We start from the raw sequence: 18,532 nt of genomic DNA, 5'->3' as shown, positions 1-18,532 counted from the left end.
AAATAATAATAGTAATAAATAATAATAGTAATAATAATAATAAAAAGGAGAGGAAGGAGAAAAAAGATAATAAACTCCAAGATACACTATTTTAAATTAAAAACTAAAAATATTTTCAACTGACTGTTTTTTTTTTGTGTGTTAATATGATCATTAACATATTATTTTAAATGCTATTAAAAAGAGAATGCCTTGGAGTAATTTGCTTTTTGGCTCATCCAGATAACAAACAGATCAGTTTCTGCATTGATGACGCATCTATCCATCAGTTCATCCATCTGTTCGTGCCTCTGCAATTCACAAGAATTTCTACTCCTCCTAGAGCAGAGGTCAGCAACCACATGCGGCTCTTTAGTGGGTAAAGAGCCACATGCAGACCCACTGGTTAGGGTTAACCTGACCTTATTAATACATATACTATATGTGTGCATGTAATATCCTCTCCCAGTTACACCCATCATCCACCCGTTGGTCTCCCATTACATCGTTCCTGACACCTGTGTGTGTCTGTTGTTTGGTAGAAGGAGCTATATAATATTTAAGAAAGGAATATATAATTGTGCTTTATGTTTTTCATAGCGCTTCTCGAAAAAGACTCCTGCCATTAGAACTGGTCCTGTTACATTTCAGATGCATTATTTACCAATGTGTTCCAAGCATTTTTTCATATCCATACCCTTTTTAATATGAATATTATTTACACTTTAAAGATGAGAGCTGTTCTTACTGAAGAAACTTGAAGTTGGAGGTTGAAAACAAGCTGCATTTTTAAATTAGAAGGGAAATTTAAATTCAAGTTGCTTGAGTTGAGCTATGTGTAAATACAACATGCACACCATGACTTGGATGGTTGGAGGAATTTTTTTCTATGGCTTTGTGTTCAGGAACTGATCCTCCTGAGAACGGAGGTAGAAAAATATCTTTCAATAAAAATATCTTTCTTTAATTTTTTGTGATATATGTGTCCACCACAGAGGACATAAATGAACAGGCTGGGTCTCAGCGCGATATCGCACAGACTTCAAAACCCTGACATGAGCCTTTAAGTTTTCATTTAGCGCCACCTACAGGACAAGTTATTGCGGCACAATGCATTCTTGTATGTACAAATATCAAACCCTCCATATAATTATGAAACACACTAGTCACTGAAAAGTACTTCATAAAACATATTTAATAACAAAGTGATGTGTTCCCACACTAAATAAGATAACAGCTGCATTTACACACATTTATTCAGATCATCAGTATCGTTGTTTTTCCAACTAACATCACATTGGATCTCCTCATCTCACTGAGAGTCTTCTACAGGTCGGTGGGCCAGTTGTTGTAGACAGATGGACACATGTACTGTTTCAGCAGCAGATTCACTTTCTCCGTGTCTGCTCCCACCACACTGTGAACAAACATGGCATAAAAAACATGCTGACACGTGTGGATAAAAACACAAAAAGCCATTAATGAAGAAAATATAAATTCTCTAATGATGTCTGCTGAACTAAAACCTTCAGTTATATTACTTTGTAGTAGCAGCACACCGTAACTATCTCCAGTTTTATATACTAGTATGTATCTAATTTTACATCCCAATGTTTTATTAAGAACAACACTTCCAATTCATTCAAACCATGTCATACACTTTACTCTGCTACACCATAGTGCTTTTAATATGAAAATACTACAGGAAGTGTGAAATTTCACTCAAAACTTTCAACTTGCCACTATGTTGAAAATCCAACCAGGTAGATTGTGAAAAACAAAAACCCAAACACTTTATTTCATAGTTTTTTGAGAATTCTACTCAGCTCTTTTCTTCCATTGCTGATTAACTGTAGTCAATGAAACTCAGCACTTCACAATAAAAGCCAGTCAGGGAAAGACTGTCAGTAAAAGATCAGAACGTTAATTAAATTGGAAGTGAGGTGACATTAAAACCTAAATGAAAACAGTGTTACAGAAGAACGACAGCAGAGCACTGAGTGCAACACAAACCTGTTGTTGGAATTTGTGCTGTGGAGAATTATTCAGTGGGTGTATTACTTCAAACTGTTCCTGTTTCTGCCTTTATTTGTTCATCTCTTCTATGCTTACTACTTTTATTTGAGACCTATCTTTAAAAAGTTGGACAGAACACTCTTGTCTGATTTTGATGCATAAAAAGAGAAAAGTCAGATTAGAGGGACTGCTGTGTATGGAGTCACAAGTTTTTCCATCGTTAGTGTTAGAATATGTTTCACTGTTCTTATAATGTGCCGGTCACATGTCGCACCTCTTCTTTATGCCTTGCATGCGGTGCAGAAAAGCGCAGATCGAGGTGTGTTTGGCTTTAGAGCGCAGAAACTCTGAGTATCTGTTTGAGAACTCGATGTCTCCCAGCTGCCTCCTGCGGTCTAGACCTGAAGACATCAGCTGCCTGAAACACAATCACATTATCATTCATCTCAGTTTTATGTTTACCTGTATATGATTTTGAATGTGCACAATTTTATCTACAATAAAAAGGGAATGCATCACTTATTACACAAATACTGTTGACGCTTTTTGTACAGTGGAAAAAAAGATGTTAGAGCTGACACTGATGCCCCTCGTTCACTTAAAGTAGCCCAATGTTAATGGAAGACAGTTGTGAGAGTCATGTCAGTGAGCTATAAAAATAAGCTGAAACTCATCGCAAACATGGCTCCAAAAAGTAGAGTAACAGCAGCAACAGTTAGGTCTTATTGCAAAATCTCACTCTGTGTATATGAGATCCAATCCCACATTTAAGTGAAGAATCACTTTTAATGTAAACTCACCTGAGTCTGGCCTCAAGCAGAGCATCTGCAGAATTTGCTGACAGAGACCATGGTGCGTTCAGGGGTCTGATTTGAGTCAGGAATTCTTCCACTTCATCCTGGTCCCTGAGGTTACATGAAAGGAAGATGAACATTTCAAGAACATTTCTGAACTCTGTTGAGAAATCATAAATCTTTGTATAATAATTATAACTATTATTTTATAATTTCAGATTATTGAATTTTAGCAAAATCTGAAAGATTTGTTTGGGAAAGGAAAGTTACCTGACAGGAAGTGATGTGATGAGGTGGAGGAAGGAAAACAGCAGGAAAACCTGAGTGACGCTGATGGATGGCATCATGAAGACGGTAAAGATGATAATCTCCTTAGAAGGCAAGCAAATGATTCAGACTTTCTTCAGTAAACTTAAGTTTGTTTAACAAAGTTCTCCTTGTGATCTGCGTCTCATCCAACACATCTGGAATAAACTACAATATCACCCAACCAAAATAATCCTGATTCAGAGCAAATTACCTGTTTATTTCTTTCTTCATAGCATCCTCTCGTTCTTTCTTTCTGAAATCTAACTTATTTTAAAATATTCTTTCAGTGTATGTCTCAGACAGCAACAATGTTTAAAACATGCCTGTTGATTACTGCTTTTATTTACATGCGCAGTGGAAATAACTGGATGGATAAAACAGGAATTTAAATGCAAGTCTTATTAAAAAGTGGGTACTTACAGGATAGGTACTATGGAAAAAACTGAAATTTAGGAAAAACTGACAATCCTCTCCAGTAACACCTTCAATTAATCAACACATCTTTGTGTGCAAGAATATCATATGTTCAAGTCAAAATGTTCAAATTGAGACAAAACAAAACTGCTTTAAAATGCTGCTTTATCAAAAACAATGATGTCTCTTTGAGCTTTGTGGTGAGCGAGAAGCTAAACAGACATCGCTGTTTCAAACAAAACAGGAAAGCTAAGAAATCATTTGTGGCTAAGATGGTCCACATGATCAAAACAAGGCAAGACAATGAAATTACAAAGGAAACAAATCAAATGCAGTGACTGTTACTTCTGTAAAGAAAATCCAACTTAAACTGTATTAGATCTATATTTAGGTCTGGCTCAGCATTAATAGATCTCTTTCTTTGCACTTCTAAAAGCAAAGCTTAAATGAACACACTCGGTACAGTCAATGCCTTTTGAGACTCACCTGCACTGATCCTGCTGAAATCAACCCCGCAGACTGATGTCGAGCTCCGCACCACATCCTTTTGTACCTCCTCAGGTATCGACCTCTGCCAGACTTCACTCTGATTTTACAGTTCTGATTATTTATTCTGTCAACAGATTAAGTTTGCAGTCGGATTTTCCAGCTGCGGGTAGGCTTGTTGACATCCTGAAATGTTAATGATATGGGATCGACCATCCTTAATGAGCTTTAATCACCTGTGAGAGCTGCATCCTGTTTGCTCACATGAAATTAGCAACACGTCATTGCTGAGTATTGATCGGCAAACACACACATTTCAATCTTTTTTATTATTGGGATTTGTGCTTCTGTTTGCTTCAGAGACAACTAGTAATTAAGACTTACTCCAATAACAATGTACAAACATTCTTGTTGTTGCCCATCTTGAAGAGCAGTGACATCATGCCCAGGCCTCTGGTCAATTATGCTTCTGTAAATATGAGCTTTTGGAGTTTTTTTTATTCATAGTTAAATGCAATAAATTTTAGATGGGAAGTAGAGGCCTCTCTCTTCTGGAACCACACCCCCTTTACGTTTAGGCTTAAAACATTTATTTTTGATAAAGCTTTTATTCAGGAGTGAATCATGTTCTGCATACTAATGTACTCCTATCATCATTATGCTGAGCCTTAGCTACTGGAAATCATTTACTAGTGTCAATCTTAGGTCACCAGCTGGAACTGGCCCGCCAAACAATCAGACCCACTCCTCATAACTGTGACAATTACAGATTTATTTGAAAATAAATTCCAATGACTCTTTTCCTTATCTGTCCATTGGGTGTTACAAATACATAATAAGAATAGCAGAAACATCGAAAAGCTAGAAAGTCAAGTATGTTGCTGTTCATGGAAACCTCTTAAAAATCAATAAGGAGAAAAATGGACCGAGTGTGGATTTTTTCCATGAAAATGGATAATATCCTATTTGTTCACAGAGGTAAATGGGAGGCCTCTGTGCTTGGTGTGGTCACAGAACATTTCCGTGCTCAAGGAATATAATATTAAGTGACACTATGAGACAAATCATGGCAGAATGCTTTTCGCCATGATTTGTCTTATTGTTTTCTTATTTATGAGGCAAAATGTATATAGGTACTTTACACTCCATTGTTAAAGTCCTGTGATGCTTAGCTACTGTTCACATGAATTAATAGCATGCTGTCTTCATGTTAGTCTGTACATTTGGTCTGGATCTGACACTACAGACAAGATACAGGCACATCTTAAAACTTCCTTTTATTACTGAAATAATAGAAAAGGCTGTTTGGACACAAGCAAAGAAGGCACTGGAGAAGCATAATATTCTTGACAACTTTCAGTCGGCTTTTAGAAAGTTACACTCTGTCCTTAAAGTTTCACCATTTCAATCATATGGTAGGGATATCTGGATCTGTCCTAAAATGGTTCACCTCATTTTTTGGCAGAACACTTTTGGTTTCAGTGAGAAAATTTTGGTGAGATGTAATTGAATTTTCATGTGGTGTTCCACAAGGATCGGTGTTAAGCCCCTTGTTATTCTCATTATATATTTTGCCATTAGGCCTTATCATTAGTCATTTTAAAATTATTTCCTATCATCTGTATGCAGATTATATCTAACTGTACATTTCTTTTTAAATTTGTGAATTGGAAAAATGATCTGTTCTAATGGACTGTCTTGAGGCAATCAATGGTTGGATGCCAAACAATTGTCTGCAGCTGAACACATACAAGACTGAGTGTTTAATTATTGCTTGAGAGAGTATTAAGCCCCAAATTATACAACATCTAGGTCCCTTCTCAAGCTACTGTTTGGAATCTTGGGTTAATTTTTGATGAGTCTGTGTTTTTTTATGCTCATACCAAGTCTTTGACCCGCTCCTGCTTTTTTTCATTTAAGAAAGATCGCTAAACTCAGGACTGTTGTCTCCAAAGTTAAATTGGAGATGCTTGTTCCTCCCTTCATCTCATCTCTCCTCTCCTTGTCTGTTAAAGGCTCCTTTATCCTCCTAGGACCTGACGTCCACATATGTGGACATAACATTTTGGGCTGTCTAGACCAAAATACTACTTTTTCTCTACAGGGGCCTGATATCCACTTGTGAGGACATTATACTGCCACAGTTCTATTGAAATGTAAAACGAATGTCCTCTTATGTGGCTCTCATTTATCTCAGAAACAAAAATTAGGCAAAAAAAAAAAAGAAAATCAGGTAATTCTTTGTTTTTATATTCATCGGATCCCATTCATCCCAAATAGCAAGGAGAAATTGAGGAGATTAAATCACCTTCAACCACCTATGTACCTGTGGCTTCTTTTAAAATACACCTGAAAACTCATATTTAGACAGGCATTTGGGTAATGTTCTTGTGTAATATGATGTTTTTGTCTATATATTAATTCCCTGTAAATCACTTTGCAATAGATTCCTGGCTTAAAAAGTGGTACACAAATACATTTTATGTACCATTATGAACAAAACAGTTTCATAATATTTCACATAGCCATACTTTTTTCCTTTGGTTGCAATATCAGAGTAATGTGTTGCTCAAAAACACAGGGACACTTTTTTTCAGGTTAACTATGGGTGACTGGCTCTACACACACAGGTTGTGCTAACCCTGACAGCAAAAGCACACTTTCCTCTACACGTCTATATGATCAGCCATGTTAATTCTGATTTGTTTCCTAGAGTCCAAGACAAACTGCATAACTCTGAACATGAAGTGTTGAAAATATTTTATTTGTTGATAATGCAACAGCTACAGCAGAAGGTATAAGTTACAGCTCAGATTACAGCTAGAGGTCGACTGATTCACCAGATCAAACTAGTGCTCAGTGTCAGATTGAACTACAGTGTTGGAGATTATAGTAATCCCTGTAAGCAGGAGAGCCTTTAAATGAAACAGTGCTTCACATAACTGGAACAGGGCTGGTTAAAAGAATGCTCAAAATAGACTCAGTGATATGAAAAGAATGGACACTTAGCTTTTATACACTATTAATCAGAAAAGTAAATAAGATTAATAAGTGCTAAAAAATACTGCTCGCAGTTCATTCTACATGTTTAACAACACTACAGATGACATGGTTACATGTGCCTCTATAGATTCAAATATAATCACTTTCTCTGGAACTCCCAGTTACATCACCATTTTATTTTTCTTTGCAACATTTTGATCACTGTGGCATCATGCAACTTTTACATGACATGTAAATGAATTTTAAGCTTTTAATAGTATTAAATGACAGACACAAAGCAAAACATGCACTGATGACCTGATGTCTTCATCAAAGGCATCAACAAAAAAGAAAGAAATGCAACACGTGTATTCCAGATAGATACTTGTGAAATCTATCTGCACCAACAATGCATCCTCCACTACTGGTTTGTTGATGAGGGTCAGAGGTTTCACACACAGCTTCTTGACCCCATTCAGGTACTTTTTTAGTGCACTGATTGTATTCACAACTGTCTATGTGCATACCCTAATAGGTCCAAATTAGCAAGTGTAAGTACTACTAAGTTGACAGATAAAGTCCTATGATGACAGATTCAGTGCTCACTACCTAACCAAGCCTTTCTGGAGTTATTTCTCTCACTGTGTTTGCAGTGTAATCCAGCATTGTGCTAGGTTGGACAGTTTTGCTACATTGCTCGTTAAAAACTATGCTTGCAAGACTAGCTACTATGACTGGAGTGTTAGCAGTAAGCTCAGCGGCTATAGCATCAATCCAGTACTTTAAATTAATGAAAACAAGCAAATTAATTTACCAATTTCTACTTTGACTAATAAATAAAGCTATAATTATGGAACACATTTTAATAGTTGGCTAAATGCAAATATATATTTGTTTCAGTCATCAGTCGACCTCTGTGGATACGTTTTAATGTATTTGGTTGGTGGCTTTTTTAAGGGTGTTACAGCAGAGTGACTATTGATTTACACAACTTTAAAAGCTAAATCAGCATGTGAAAGGCAGCTCAGCTGAAGGTCTCCAGAGGTCTATTTAATTCCAGTTAACACAGGCCTGTCCTTATAACCCAGTTTACCAGCTTTCCTAAATCATGGATGCTATTCCATGTATTTTGGTTGGTTTCAAAGGTTGTGGAGCTCTGAAGACCTCTGGCCTGAGTTACATCTATCACAGACAAACTGCTACATCAGTGAACCCCTGCTGGTATTCGGTCCGATTAACAAGAATAAATCTGAAAGCTGATTGGTAGGTGTTGCAGTTTATCATCAGCTGCTACTGGTTCCCTTCTCTATCAGTTTGAGTCCAGCTCAACATAGGCGGAAAGGAAACAGGTGTGCTGGTAAACATACAAATACCATCTACAGTCTGAGATTCCAGTGCTGATGCTCATCTTCCTCTCTCTGTTAAATTTCCACATTACTGATTCAAACAGTTATTCTCTGGGATGATCATGATGATTCAATACAATAATAACAGAAATATGTCTATATAAGAATTAGGCAGACCTCTCTTGAAACCTCACAAAGAATGTCACCATGAAGATGGCTAACATAACAGTTAAGGCTGCTACATTTCTTCGTTTTCTACATCGATTAATCTTGTGCACACAGTGAGCAGTGGCTACAGAGGCTTTTGGGCTACGACATGCTCAGCGATGTTTGCTGAAGGTTTTTAGAAATGAAAGAGACTGGTGTGTGAATGTTCTCTCTTTGTGGCCAAATTGAACTTTATAAAGAAGATTTCTTCAACACAACCACAGTTTTGAAAAACAAACCATTTCTCACAGTAAGTAGAGCATTTAACCACAATTTTATTTACCAAGAAAACTCAAGTATGTGTGGATTAAACACTTACAGCCTTCCCTTTCTTTAGGGAAAGCTTTTGTTGCAGTGTTTCCCTAACCTTTTCACCTGTGATGCTGTGAAAGAAGACACTCTTAACAAAATACCCCTTTGCCAGTATTCCAAAGATTGTGCGTTTCTATTAGGCAGTGTCTAACAGCAATTCAGATTTTTCTTAGGCATAAATTCTGTCTGGAATTATTTCATGTTCCTGCACTTCAGGAACAGAAGTTTTTACAGAGCAGATTTCATCTGTGACATTTTGACTAGTAATGCTGACATCAGAGCTTTAGCATATCATCTAAAGCAGGGTTGCAACGGCTCATACACACTTTAAACTAACTGAACCCATAGAGTTCAGCACAGGGTGCTTAGGTAGTATAGAAATGGTAGTTTGGCCTTTATAGAGCCTCTCACAGGTTAAATGCAGCACCTAAGATGAGTCCAACCTTCATACAATATCAATACGGGACTCCAGTAATGCTGTTGTGACTTTCAATGGGAACATACTACAAAGAGTATTGCAGGAGAGTAATGCCTGTACCTTTGGACTATGTGTTTCATCCACATGTCATTGTTTTTTAGCTGTCTGCATTCTTTTGGCCATTTAATGTCTCACTGTGAAGAACAGTTTTGGGGAAAAAAAAAAAAAAAAAAAACCCAACATAAAACAAACAAAAAACTGCAATGGCTATAAAATGTTTTTTTTGATTTTTGGAAGGTTCAGATGACCATCTTGAGATTTTGATGAAGCAATATTAACCTGACAAAAGAATTCAAAATGATGCTTTACTACAGAAAAACTGATTTTACAGCTACAGCTTGAGCTCACATATCACAGACATTACAGATTATTGTACAGTTAGTGTGTAAAACTGCTGTTAAAGCATCATGTTTTTTTCTTTCTTTGTGTCTGTACTCAGACTGAGTTGCATATTCAGCAGAAATGGAAGATAAAAAGGATTTATTTGTGCGCTGCTCAGTTTACCCAGTCATGACCAGCTTGACTGAAATGAGACTGAAAAGGATCTTTGAGATTTTTTTTTCTTATTTTCTGAGAATTAAAAAGAGTGAAAAAATGATTGCAAAGCTACGACTGAGCTTGAGTCTCACAGAAAAAAGTAAAGAACCAAAGAGACAACTCTGATGCTGAATGCGTCCCATTGCAGTGAACGCTGTGATTGATAGATGAAAAGTTGGAGCTGTGGAAACAAGTCTCATCAGAATTATTTTCTGTAAATACTGACCCAATTTCCTTCAACCTTTAATGAATGAGCTAAAACCTCTAATGATCAGATGACTCTGGGAATGATTGTAGGGTGTCTGGCATGTAACAGTTAATTCCGAACATCTAGAAGAAAGTAGACCATAACAAGAGCAAGATATTGAAACACTTGTGACAGATCAAAATCAAAGCCCACATGTTTGAACAGTTTAACTAGCTTAACAGTTGGAGCTTTGACTGAAAACGATTAGGAACAGTACCCATGACTGGTCAAAACAGACAGAAGATGGAAGCGAGACTGGACAACGATTTGTCACAAAACAAACACCAATAATGATAAAACAAGTTAGCATTACTTGTGATTAACACATGTTTCAGCATCAAACGTGAAGCTGAACACATATCAATCATAACAAGTCCAGATTAAAAAACAAGTCAGTGAGAGAGTCAAATCTGAGTTGATAAGTAAAATAATGAGACAAACAACAAAGAAAGAATGAAATCAAATCAAAACAAGTCTGAGTTAAGAGAAAATAAGACTGGCATAGAGGGGCAGGACCTCACTATCGCAGGACTCAAGAACTACAGGACAATTTAGGCTGTGCAGACATGGACAAGTTCTTTGTTTGAGTTTTGGTTTCTTTGGTTTTGAGTTCACTCTAAAACTGTGCAAGTCTCAGCTTCAAGCCCGAGTTCAACATTAAATAAATTTGGTACCAAACACCCAACAACCATTCCAAACAAACACCAACAGTCATCTAGCAAAAAATCCAAAATCTGAGGTTGATGTTTTACTTTCTGCATCTAGAGTTTCATCAGTTTTAGCATCACTTCCCACCTGTGAGGAAATCACGTTAAATCCTCAGACCTGGAAAGTAAAATTTCATTTCTGACTACGCTGATGACATTTGTTGAGTAACAATGTAACTTAGCCAGTTGAGTTTTCAAGTGAAAGATGTGATGAGCATCACATGATGGAGGTGGTAGCAGTGCTTTAGGCGGCGGCAATAATCAGATGGCTCCAATGCCTGGGGACAGACTGGTGGAGATCTATATTGCACAGGGGTTGGTGAGATCCTCAAACACTGGCAGTTCTTCAATCCCTCGAGCAAACAGCTTGATCAACTGGCCGTGCACTCTGAGAAAACAGCAGAAGTTGTTTTTAAAGAGAAAACTTAAACCGAGTTTTGATATTTGTAAGGAAGAAGATCCCACAGGGTCATCATACCTGACATCAATGGCTGTGTGGGTCAGGATCTCGCCATCGCAGTTCCAGCTGCTGTAGGCGGGTGCACAGCCACAAGCTGGGTGGTCTTTGCAGATCTGGCTGAAGATCTGCCGCTTGCTATTCTCATGCAAGTCCAACTCCAGGTCCGAGTCGCTTTGGCAGTGACGTGGCATGAAACGAAAACGCCTCACTCGATGGACCTCAATGAAGGTAAGGTCAAACTGATTGAGCGAACAGAGAAATAAGTATTTAGTTGTGGACCAAAATGTCTAAAGAATATCAATAAAAACATGTTTTTTTTGTTTTTGTTTTAATTTAGACTGGAAATATACCTGGTCATCTTTGCTGGTGTGTCGTAGGAGGTGTCTAAGGAAGTTGAAACGGGAACATTTTCGGACGAGGATGAGGTCTGTGGTGCCGTCAGCCAGGTGGGCAGCAGGTGAGAGGCCTTTAGGGCTGCGAGGACAAGCACAGCTCATGCTGGCAGCGTTTATAGCGAGGAACTTTCCTCGAATCGTCCTCCACTCGCCACCACTCTCTGGATGAAAAAAAAACAGATATTTAACTTTACTTGTTACTGCTGTCAAAGCAGTTCTCACTCTGTGCCAAAAGTTTGCACATTATTCATTATAAACATACAAAACAAAACAAAAAGTTCCATTCACTACATTCAGTCCAGTGTTTCTCACATAATGAATTTACTGCAGGTTGCATCACTACAGTTATGCTCAGGAGTTTACACACACTTTGGGATTAATGGTTTCTTTCAACTGTTCTTTTCCCAACCTTAAATAACTTAAAAAAAGGATTAAATGCACAAGGTTAAATTTATTTGGAACTTTCTTTTATCTACACAGGCTCAAATATATACACTTACTTAAATCTTTCAATAAGTAGTGCTGAAGTCTCTTCAGTGTCTTCTTACTTGACAAGGCCAAGGCCTATTAACTTCTTATTAGTGATTATGATTGACTACAACTGGTAGTTTCTGTCACAGCTCTCAGAACAATGGGCACTTGGTGAAGATCGAGAGGTTCAGGTTTAAAGTTTAGGCTCAGTGAATTTGCTGTGAACAAGAGCCAAAATAAACTTGAAGAACCTTGAAGTCAACTTGGACAATAACTTCTCAAAGTGTTCAGAAATAATATGTTGGTATTAGATTTGGTATTGGTATGGAATTCAATAAAAACTAGAAAAACAAAGCCAGCTGATGTCTACCAAGACTACAGAACAGCCATGGGTGGATGGACGCTGTTTTATCATTTTTCAGGAAGTGTTACATATTTGTCTTTAATTCACAAATATAAATATTTTCTGAGATTTAACAAGAAAGAAACATGACAAAGCCAGACGAGGAGATTTAGGAATGGAGTAATGTTCAGTGAGAAAGACCATTAGAAACTGTTTTTGGACTGACCAGAGTCCGATGCTTCATCCATCTCATACTTCTCACTTCTCTCTGAATTTAGCTGTCCATTGTGCTGACAAATTACACACCTGGAGATTTACAGAGAAACCAGAGTTACTTAAATGATGCAATGAACAAGGACTTTAATGAGAAGCCATTTTACATTTAACCTCCGCGGGTTATCATTTTAATTTATATGACTGTGTTTGGTTGTAACATAAACCAAACGCTTCAGCTGCAAAACTGAAAGTCAGATAGCCAAAGAGTTAATTAACTAGAACAGGATTTATAAAATGTTTTGGTTGTAACTGAGGTCACAGGTTTACGATCAGCTTTAAAATATCTATAGATTCAAAAGAGTATTTATATATTTAAAGAAAAAAGGAAAAAAAAGTTGATACATGTTTGGATCTCTCACCCAGATCGACACCTGGTCGCGTCTCGTGGCGTTCCTATGATACCTCTGGCTGGCAGGTAGGACACTGTTCCTTCGTAGTAATGATGAGTCAGGAACATCTTCAGACCTGCAGACCATTATCAAAAAAAGAAATGCTTATGAATAATGCACACATGCAAGCAAATGAAAATGACTGGAAGGACTGTGGTAGGCTGATGTGACTGAGTGGTGACATAAAAACAACCTCTCTTTGCTATTATTTAGAGTACCGGGCCTCTCTGACATCAGACATCAATAAATTTCTCTGCTTTATCTGTAAAACATTATAGATAAAATTAAAGGATATTATATATTTTCCCACCTGAGAAGTCATATCTTGCAGGCCCCATCCATCTCTTCCTCTCGCTGTCTGATAGCACATCACCATAAAAACCATATCCAAGCAGCGAGACAGAGTATCGCAGGAACATGTTGTTGTGATGAACTGAGCACACATCCAGCGGCTGAGAGTCTCCTGCACACAGATATAAAAAAAATGTTATGTTTGCCATTTTTGAAGAAAGACAAGCAGACACGTACACCGAGAATTTAAAACAAACCAAGCTGTGGTTTGTTTTACATTTTAAAATAAGTTCAGTTAAATGTATCAAATATTCTATTAAACCGTATCAAATTCTCACTTCTAATACCAATGTTTAACATTGAAGTCTACTTTAACGCTTGCGTTCTCAGCAAAATAGTTAGATATTACCCCAGGAGTGTTTGTCCTTTTTTTTTTTTAATAGTTTCCATGTCAACATTAACTTTAGACTTCTGACTTCAGACAGGTTATGTTGCTGGAATGGATATTATGACCGCTGATGTCATGGAGATGATGTGACTGACCCACAATGATGTGTAGTGCAGAGGTCACGGGGTCATTTGTGCCCACAGTAGCAAAGCAGATGCAGTCTGTGGAACCTGAAACAGACAGAAGAAACAATGAGCTGAAAGAACACAAACACCATCCGCTAACAGTTTACCAGTGTAGAACATTCCAGTGAAAAGAGGACGGTCATCACCGATTCTGATTATTTTCTTAAACCTTTACAATGTGATTTTACATTGTAAAAGCACTGCTGCTCCTGTTGTGCACACACAAACACCTGCAACCATTAATTGACCAGGTGTGCGGTTTCACTTTTGTATCTGCACAGAGGAATAATGTCCCCCAGGTGACTCTGTGTGTATTTATAAGCACAGCAGCAGAAAACACCAAGGACACAAACCAGCACAACTGAGAAATGAGGTCACAGTGACTGCCTGTATTTATACTTACATACTTATTGGCTCTCACCTTTCATTAAAAGCTAGATTACCTCTATCACTGTCCAGGTCAGCAGCTAAAACTGTCTTTCTACATCAGGAAGAAGTCTGGCTATTTTTCATTCGGGATGTTTTATATATAGCAACAATGCTATTTATGTCTTAAACAGGGGCGAGCTGAGAAAATCAGTTGAAGCATTGATGTGAGGCTTTCATACAAATAATAGAAGGAAATATTATTTACAGACAAAGAAAGAAAACTTTCCAAACAATTTGGTCTTTCTTTTCACGGTCTGTCTTTGTAGGTGTCTATTCTACATCTTGTAAGTGTTGTATGTACTTTTTATTTATAGCAGTTGTTTGTGATGAAGTACCAGAGTTTGTGCTAATAAGAAGATGCTCTTCATATAGGTTAAGGACAGTTTAAAAACTAGACAAGGAGAGACCAAAGTGATTTGTTAGCTGGCAAAACAGCAGACTCCAGAGAGTTGGAGGTTTCTGGAACAATACAGCAGGCGCTAGAGTCTGTTAGTTCAATAAATAATCCCTTGAGGCTTGGAAAACCTTTACATAAGGCTTTGGCCCCAAAGAAACCATGTAATGGTTCCAACCTGCTGAAGGACACCTGTGACACTGTGCTACACTGAAGGATGAAGTCAGAGTTACCTACATTTTTGCTATAATCCAACACAAAAAGAAAAGCAGTGATATTTCTCTGAGTTTCAGACCTGCAGGAATGATTCCGATGCGTAGGGAGCAGGGAGACAGTGCCTCCTCTGGACTGTTTGGATCTACGCCGCAGTCGATCTGTGTTCTCCAGATCAGTCCGTGGATGATCTCACTAAACATGCCGTCCCCTCCAACGCACACCACACTAAGCAAGGGTCGTAGTGAAATATTAACATCGACAATCTCTCCGTGACCTTTTCTAAAAGATCACATGTCTAAATGTTGTGCAAAAAACACAGATATTTTCTGTGGTGCTTTTATTTTGGGAAGCTCAGGGATTTTTTTACTGTCCTACATGTACAATCAGATCTATGAGCATTTGCATAACACCACCAACAGTTGCAGTACTTTTAGTAAACCTGTGAATTAAAGCTGAAAGTCTGGTTGAAAATCATCATCATGTGTAATTGTCCAAAAAAGTTTATGAATCTGAATTATGTTGTGCTCGGTTTCTTTTTTATAGCATTTAAATAATTAATCTTCACTGTACAGGGTGAATCACAAAGAATCTTCCTTTTTGAAAGTGGTTGCATTCTAACACGTAATGTTACAAAGTGTGAGTTTCAGGTGGTTGCTGGTAGGCAGAATAACAACAGCAATGGCTGCAGTGACTCCAGGTATGCTCACAAAACTGTGGGACGAGTTTGACAATTGCTTGGACATATGCCATGTATCTGGAGGACTACAATGTTGTTTTGTATGTAAACTATTAAAAACCCTTACTTCAAGCTTCTTTGTCCAGTCTTTTGAAATCTGATGATTGTTTTTGATACACTCTGTAGCTTATGGGTGAATTATATGGAAAAACAAAACTCACCCATCAAATTTCTTCAACTCTGCCTCCATCTTCAAGTGATCTCTGGCGTGATTGGCGTACTCTGTCACTATGACAACAAACACACAGATTCTCAGTGTGTTACATGTATAATTCTGACACAGGAAGTTGGAGACTGGGTGGTAAGTGATTTGGACGTACCAATAACACTGGTGGAGATTCCAGCCTGTGTGAACAGGGGGGCAACTTTCTGCTCGTAGATCCGTTTTCCCTGACGCTTCCCACCATATGGATTTATGTAAACCAGCAGATGTTTTGGTCTGCTGGCTGTTTACACAAATAACAACAACAACAGCAACTAAGTCACAAATAGTTTGTGGAAGCGGCATGAGTTATTCAGACAGAGTGGGTTTTTGTAAAATCATACTGTTACTGGCGAGTTGCTCTCTGATGCTGCTGACCCAGTGCTGACACACCGCCTCATCCGAACAAGTGAAGGTGACCTCAGCACACCGCCAGCGGTGCTGCCGACACCTCTCCACGTACAACACTAAAAACAGATACAAGTTAAAAAAAATACTTATTTAATAATCAACCATCTTTGATTGCCAAGGTGCTAGAGTGCAGATCATGCAGTGTTTGGATTACCTGTGAAGGCCTGCCTGCAGTCCTTTCCCTCTCTTTCTCTGATCTTTTTCCAGCTGCCATCGTCTCTTTGTCTGCTGCCATTCTCCTCCTCTTCCTCTCTGACAGAGATGATCTCTGACACTGGGACACTGTGACAGACACCTGAACAACACACACATGCACACAAAGCAGTTAGTGTTGCTGACCAGCAGCCAGCTCTCAAATTTCAGAGCCTCCCGGCAGCATGTGAAGGCACCACCAGGGGTATTGTTTCTTTTGGCTGTTATTTTCTAGAATGAGGCCATGATGACGTGAAGCAAGTCCACATATTCAGAGTGATGCAGCAAGTTTAGCAATACTCGAGTATGACATGACCCACATATTGGCATTGTCATCTTTCGGATTCACTTCTGACTCACTTATCTGTATCTGCAGCTCACATCACAATCACTCTTCTGCTATTCTGTCTCCATATGAAGGAACCTACGGCACATTTTCATCTTAAAATGGTTTTAATCTTAATTCTGACTTCATGAATAACAAATAAGACTGAGTGAGACCTTGGCTCAATTTCAAACAACAACACTACTACATCACTAGGCTGTGATCATTTCCACAAACGTTCAATTCATTTTCAATAATAATCGTCATGAACTCCAACACAAAGCTTTGTAAAAATCCCTGTTTACTATATTTATATTTTATTGACAAAACACAAAAAAACCCAAATCAGCTTTTTACCATTTCAAAACAGCATTATAGCCAGAAGTAGCATATTTTTTAAAATACATTCATAAACTTTTAATATCAGAGGTGTCATCAAGATCTGTGACTTTGCCAATAACAAAAACAAAACAAAACAAAAATTTGACCTGATTTAAATCCCCCCCCCCCTCAGGGTCACCTCCCTGTGCATCTCAGGACTGATTCCATTGTTACTGACTTTTTTTATATTCACTCTGTGGAAGTCCTTGATGAAGTTATAGGGAGCCACATCTTCATGTTGAGTGAAGACTGTGTTGGTGAATAACAATTTTGAAACCAGAGCTGGAGCTGTTAATTGGAGATACTTTATCAGGAGAAGAACCACACTCCATGCACTTCTCCTCTGGTCATATTTCTCCTTCTGTTGGTCAACCTCTGCCAAAGGAATGAGGAGCCATTGATAATTCTTAATGAGGCTTTCCTCTAATCTAGTTTGTTGCTTTATTATTAAGACAAATCGACCTACATCACATTTAGGATTAGGGTCCTTGCCATAGAATGTCTGGTTAAGGCATGATAATTTAGAGAAAGCTGAATATTTAAAAAAAAAAAAAAAAATTCTCCTTTTTTGCCATTCATGCCATTTAAAGAAATACCCAGGTGTTAACCAAAAGTGTGATTTAAATATCAAGGGATGGTTGGTGTTTGGAAGAACTGTTACACTGCTGCTACTGTGATTACTAAATGTTTTCCCTCAAATGCCTCGAGACTTTGAAACTGAACCCCGCATCGAGAGGGGAACAGCCATGGTGAATGGTGTAGTGATGGGTCGTTCGCGAACGAAATGGCTCTTAGAGCCGTCTCTTTGAAGTGAACGACGCGAGCCGGCTCCTTATTGGGAGCCGTGAGGTTTTTTTTTTTTTTCTTCTTTCTCTCACCCTCTCTCTCGCCCTTTTTTCCGCTAAACTCCGCATGCGCGGCCTGTACTTTGCGCTGGGCAGAGGGGCGTTAGTTACACTCAGTAGCACAGGAACAGAGCCAGAGAGAAAGAGAGCCAGGGACAACAACGTCACATTAGAAAGGTATAGTAATCATCCACTATTTTCAGTTGCAGATGATAAAGGATTCAGAAATCATGCAGGCCCATATGACAGAGAATATGCATCTTCTTTTTGTTTTAATATTTTAATTTATATTTAATTGTGTTGTGGTTTGCAGTGTTTTGTGTTGTTTCACGTTAAATTTGTTTAAAAGGAAAAAGCTGAAAATTTAAATAGTTAAAAGTTTAAAATGT

At 38.0% G+C, this 18,532-nt stretch overlaps 2 protein-coding genes across 4 annotated transcripts in view; both read right to left on the bottom strand.

Moving 5' to 3' along the window:
- Positions 1–64: 64 nt before the first annotated feature.
- LOC146514992 (uncharacterized) lies at positions 65–6,611 on the bottom strand. The gene is made up of 5 exons (XM_085167143.1): positions 3,999–6,611; positions 3,060–3,160; positions 2,796–2,900; positions 2,270–2,413; positions 65–1,396 (listed from the first exon to the last, which is right to left on the bottom strand). The coding sequence occupies exons 1-5, from the start codon at positions 4,053–4,055 to the stop codon at positions 1,306–1,308; spliced, it is 498 nt and encodes a 165-aa protein (XP_085023269.1). The 5' UTR covers positions 4,056–6,611; the 3' UTR covers positions 65–1,305.
- Positions 6,612–6,741: 130 nt separating this feature from the next.
- Positions 6,742–18,532, bottom strand: part of LOC146514991 (ceramide kinase-like) — a 30,208-nt gene continuing 18,417 nt past the window's right edge. For all 3 annotated transcript variants that reach the window (XM_085167140.1, XM_085167141.1, XM_085167142.1), the window contains 12 exons: positions 16,555–16,695; positions 16,334–16,456; positions 16,108–16,233; positions 15,949–16,015; positions 15,131–15,276; positions 13,983–14,057; positions 13,459–13,611; positions 13,119–13,224; positions 12,710–12,789; positions 11,625–11,830; positions 11,293–11,513; positions 6,742–11,202 (listed from right to left, as the gene is read on the bottom strand). In XM_085167140.1, the coding sequence (XP_085023266.1) occupies positions 11,115–11,202; positions 11,293–11,513; positions 11,625–11,830; positions 12,710–12,789; positions 13,119–13,224; positions 13,459–13,611; positions 13,983–14,057; positions 15,131–15,276; positions 15,949–16,015; positions 16,108–16,233; positions 16,334–16,456; positions 16,555–16,695 (1,532 nt within the window). In that variant the 3' untranslated portion in view covers positions 6,742–11,114. The remainder of the gene's footprint in view (positions 11,203–11,292; positions 11,514–11,624; positions 11,831–12,709; positions 12,790–13,118; positions 13,225–13,458; positions 13,612–13,982; positions 14,058–15,130; positions 15,277–15,948; positions 16,016–16,107; positions 16,234–16,333; positions 16,457–16,554; positions 16,696–18,532) is intronic.

The sequence above is a fragment of the Neolamprologus multifasciatus genome, chromosome 7 (genome assembly GCF_963576455.1).
Source record: "Neolamprologus multifasciatus chromosome 7, fNeoMul1.2, whole genome shotgun sequence".
In the NCBI taxonomy this organism is placed as follows: Eukaryota; Metazoa; Chordata; class Actinopteri; order Cichliformes; family Cichlidae; genus Neolamprologus; species Neolamprologus multifasciatus.
The sequence above is the reverse complement of the archived record's forward strand: the minus strand, read 5'-3'. Positions and strand labels throughout refer to the sequence as shown.

Coding starts and splice junctions, on each gene's coding strand:
- LOC146514992 (XM_085167143.1), bottom strand. CDS start 4,055: ATGTGGTGCGGAGCTCGACATCAGTCTGCGGGGTTGATTTCAGCAGGA. Junction 3,161..3,998: donor TTTCAGCAGGATCAGTGCAG/GTGAGTCTCAAA, acceptor TTGCCTTCTAAG/GAGATTATCATCTTTACCGT. Junction 2,414..2,795: donor CTGCTTGAGGCCAGACTCAG/GTGAGTTTACAT, acceptor ATTGTGTTTCAG/GCAGCTGATGTCTTCAGGTC.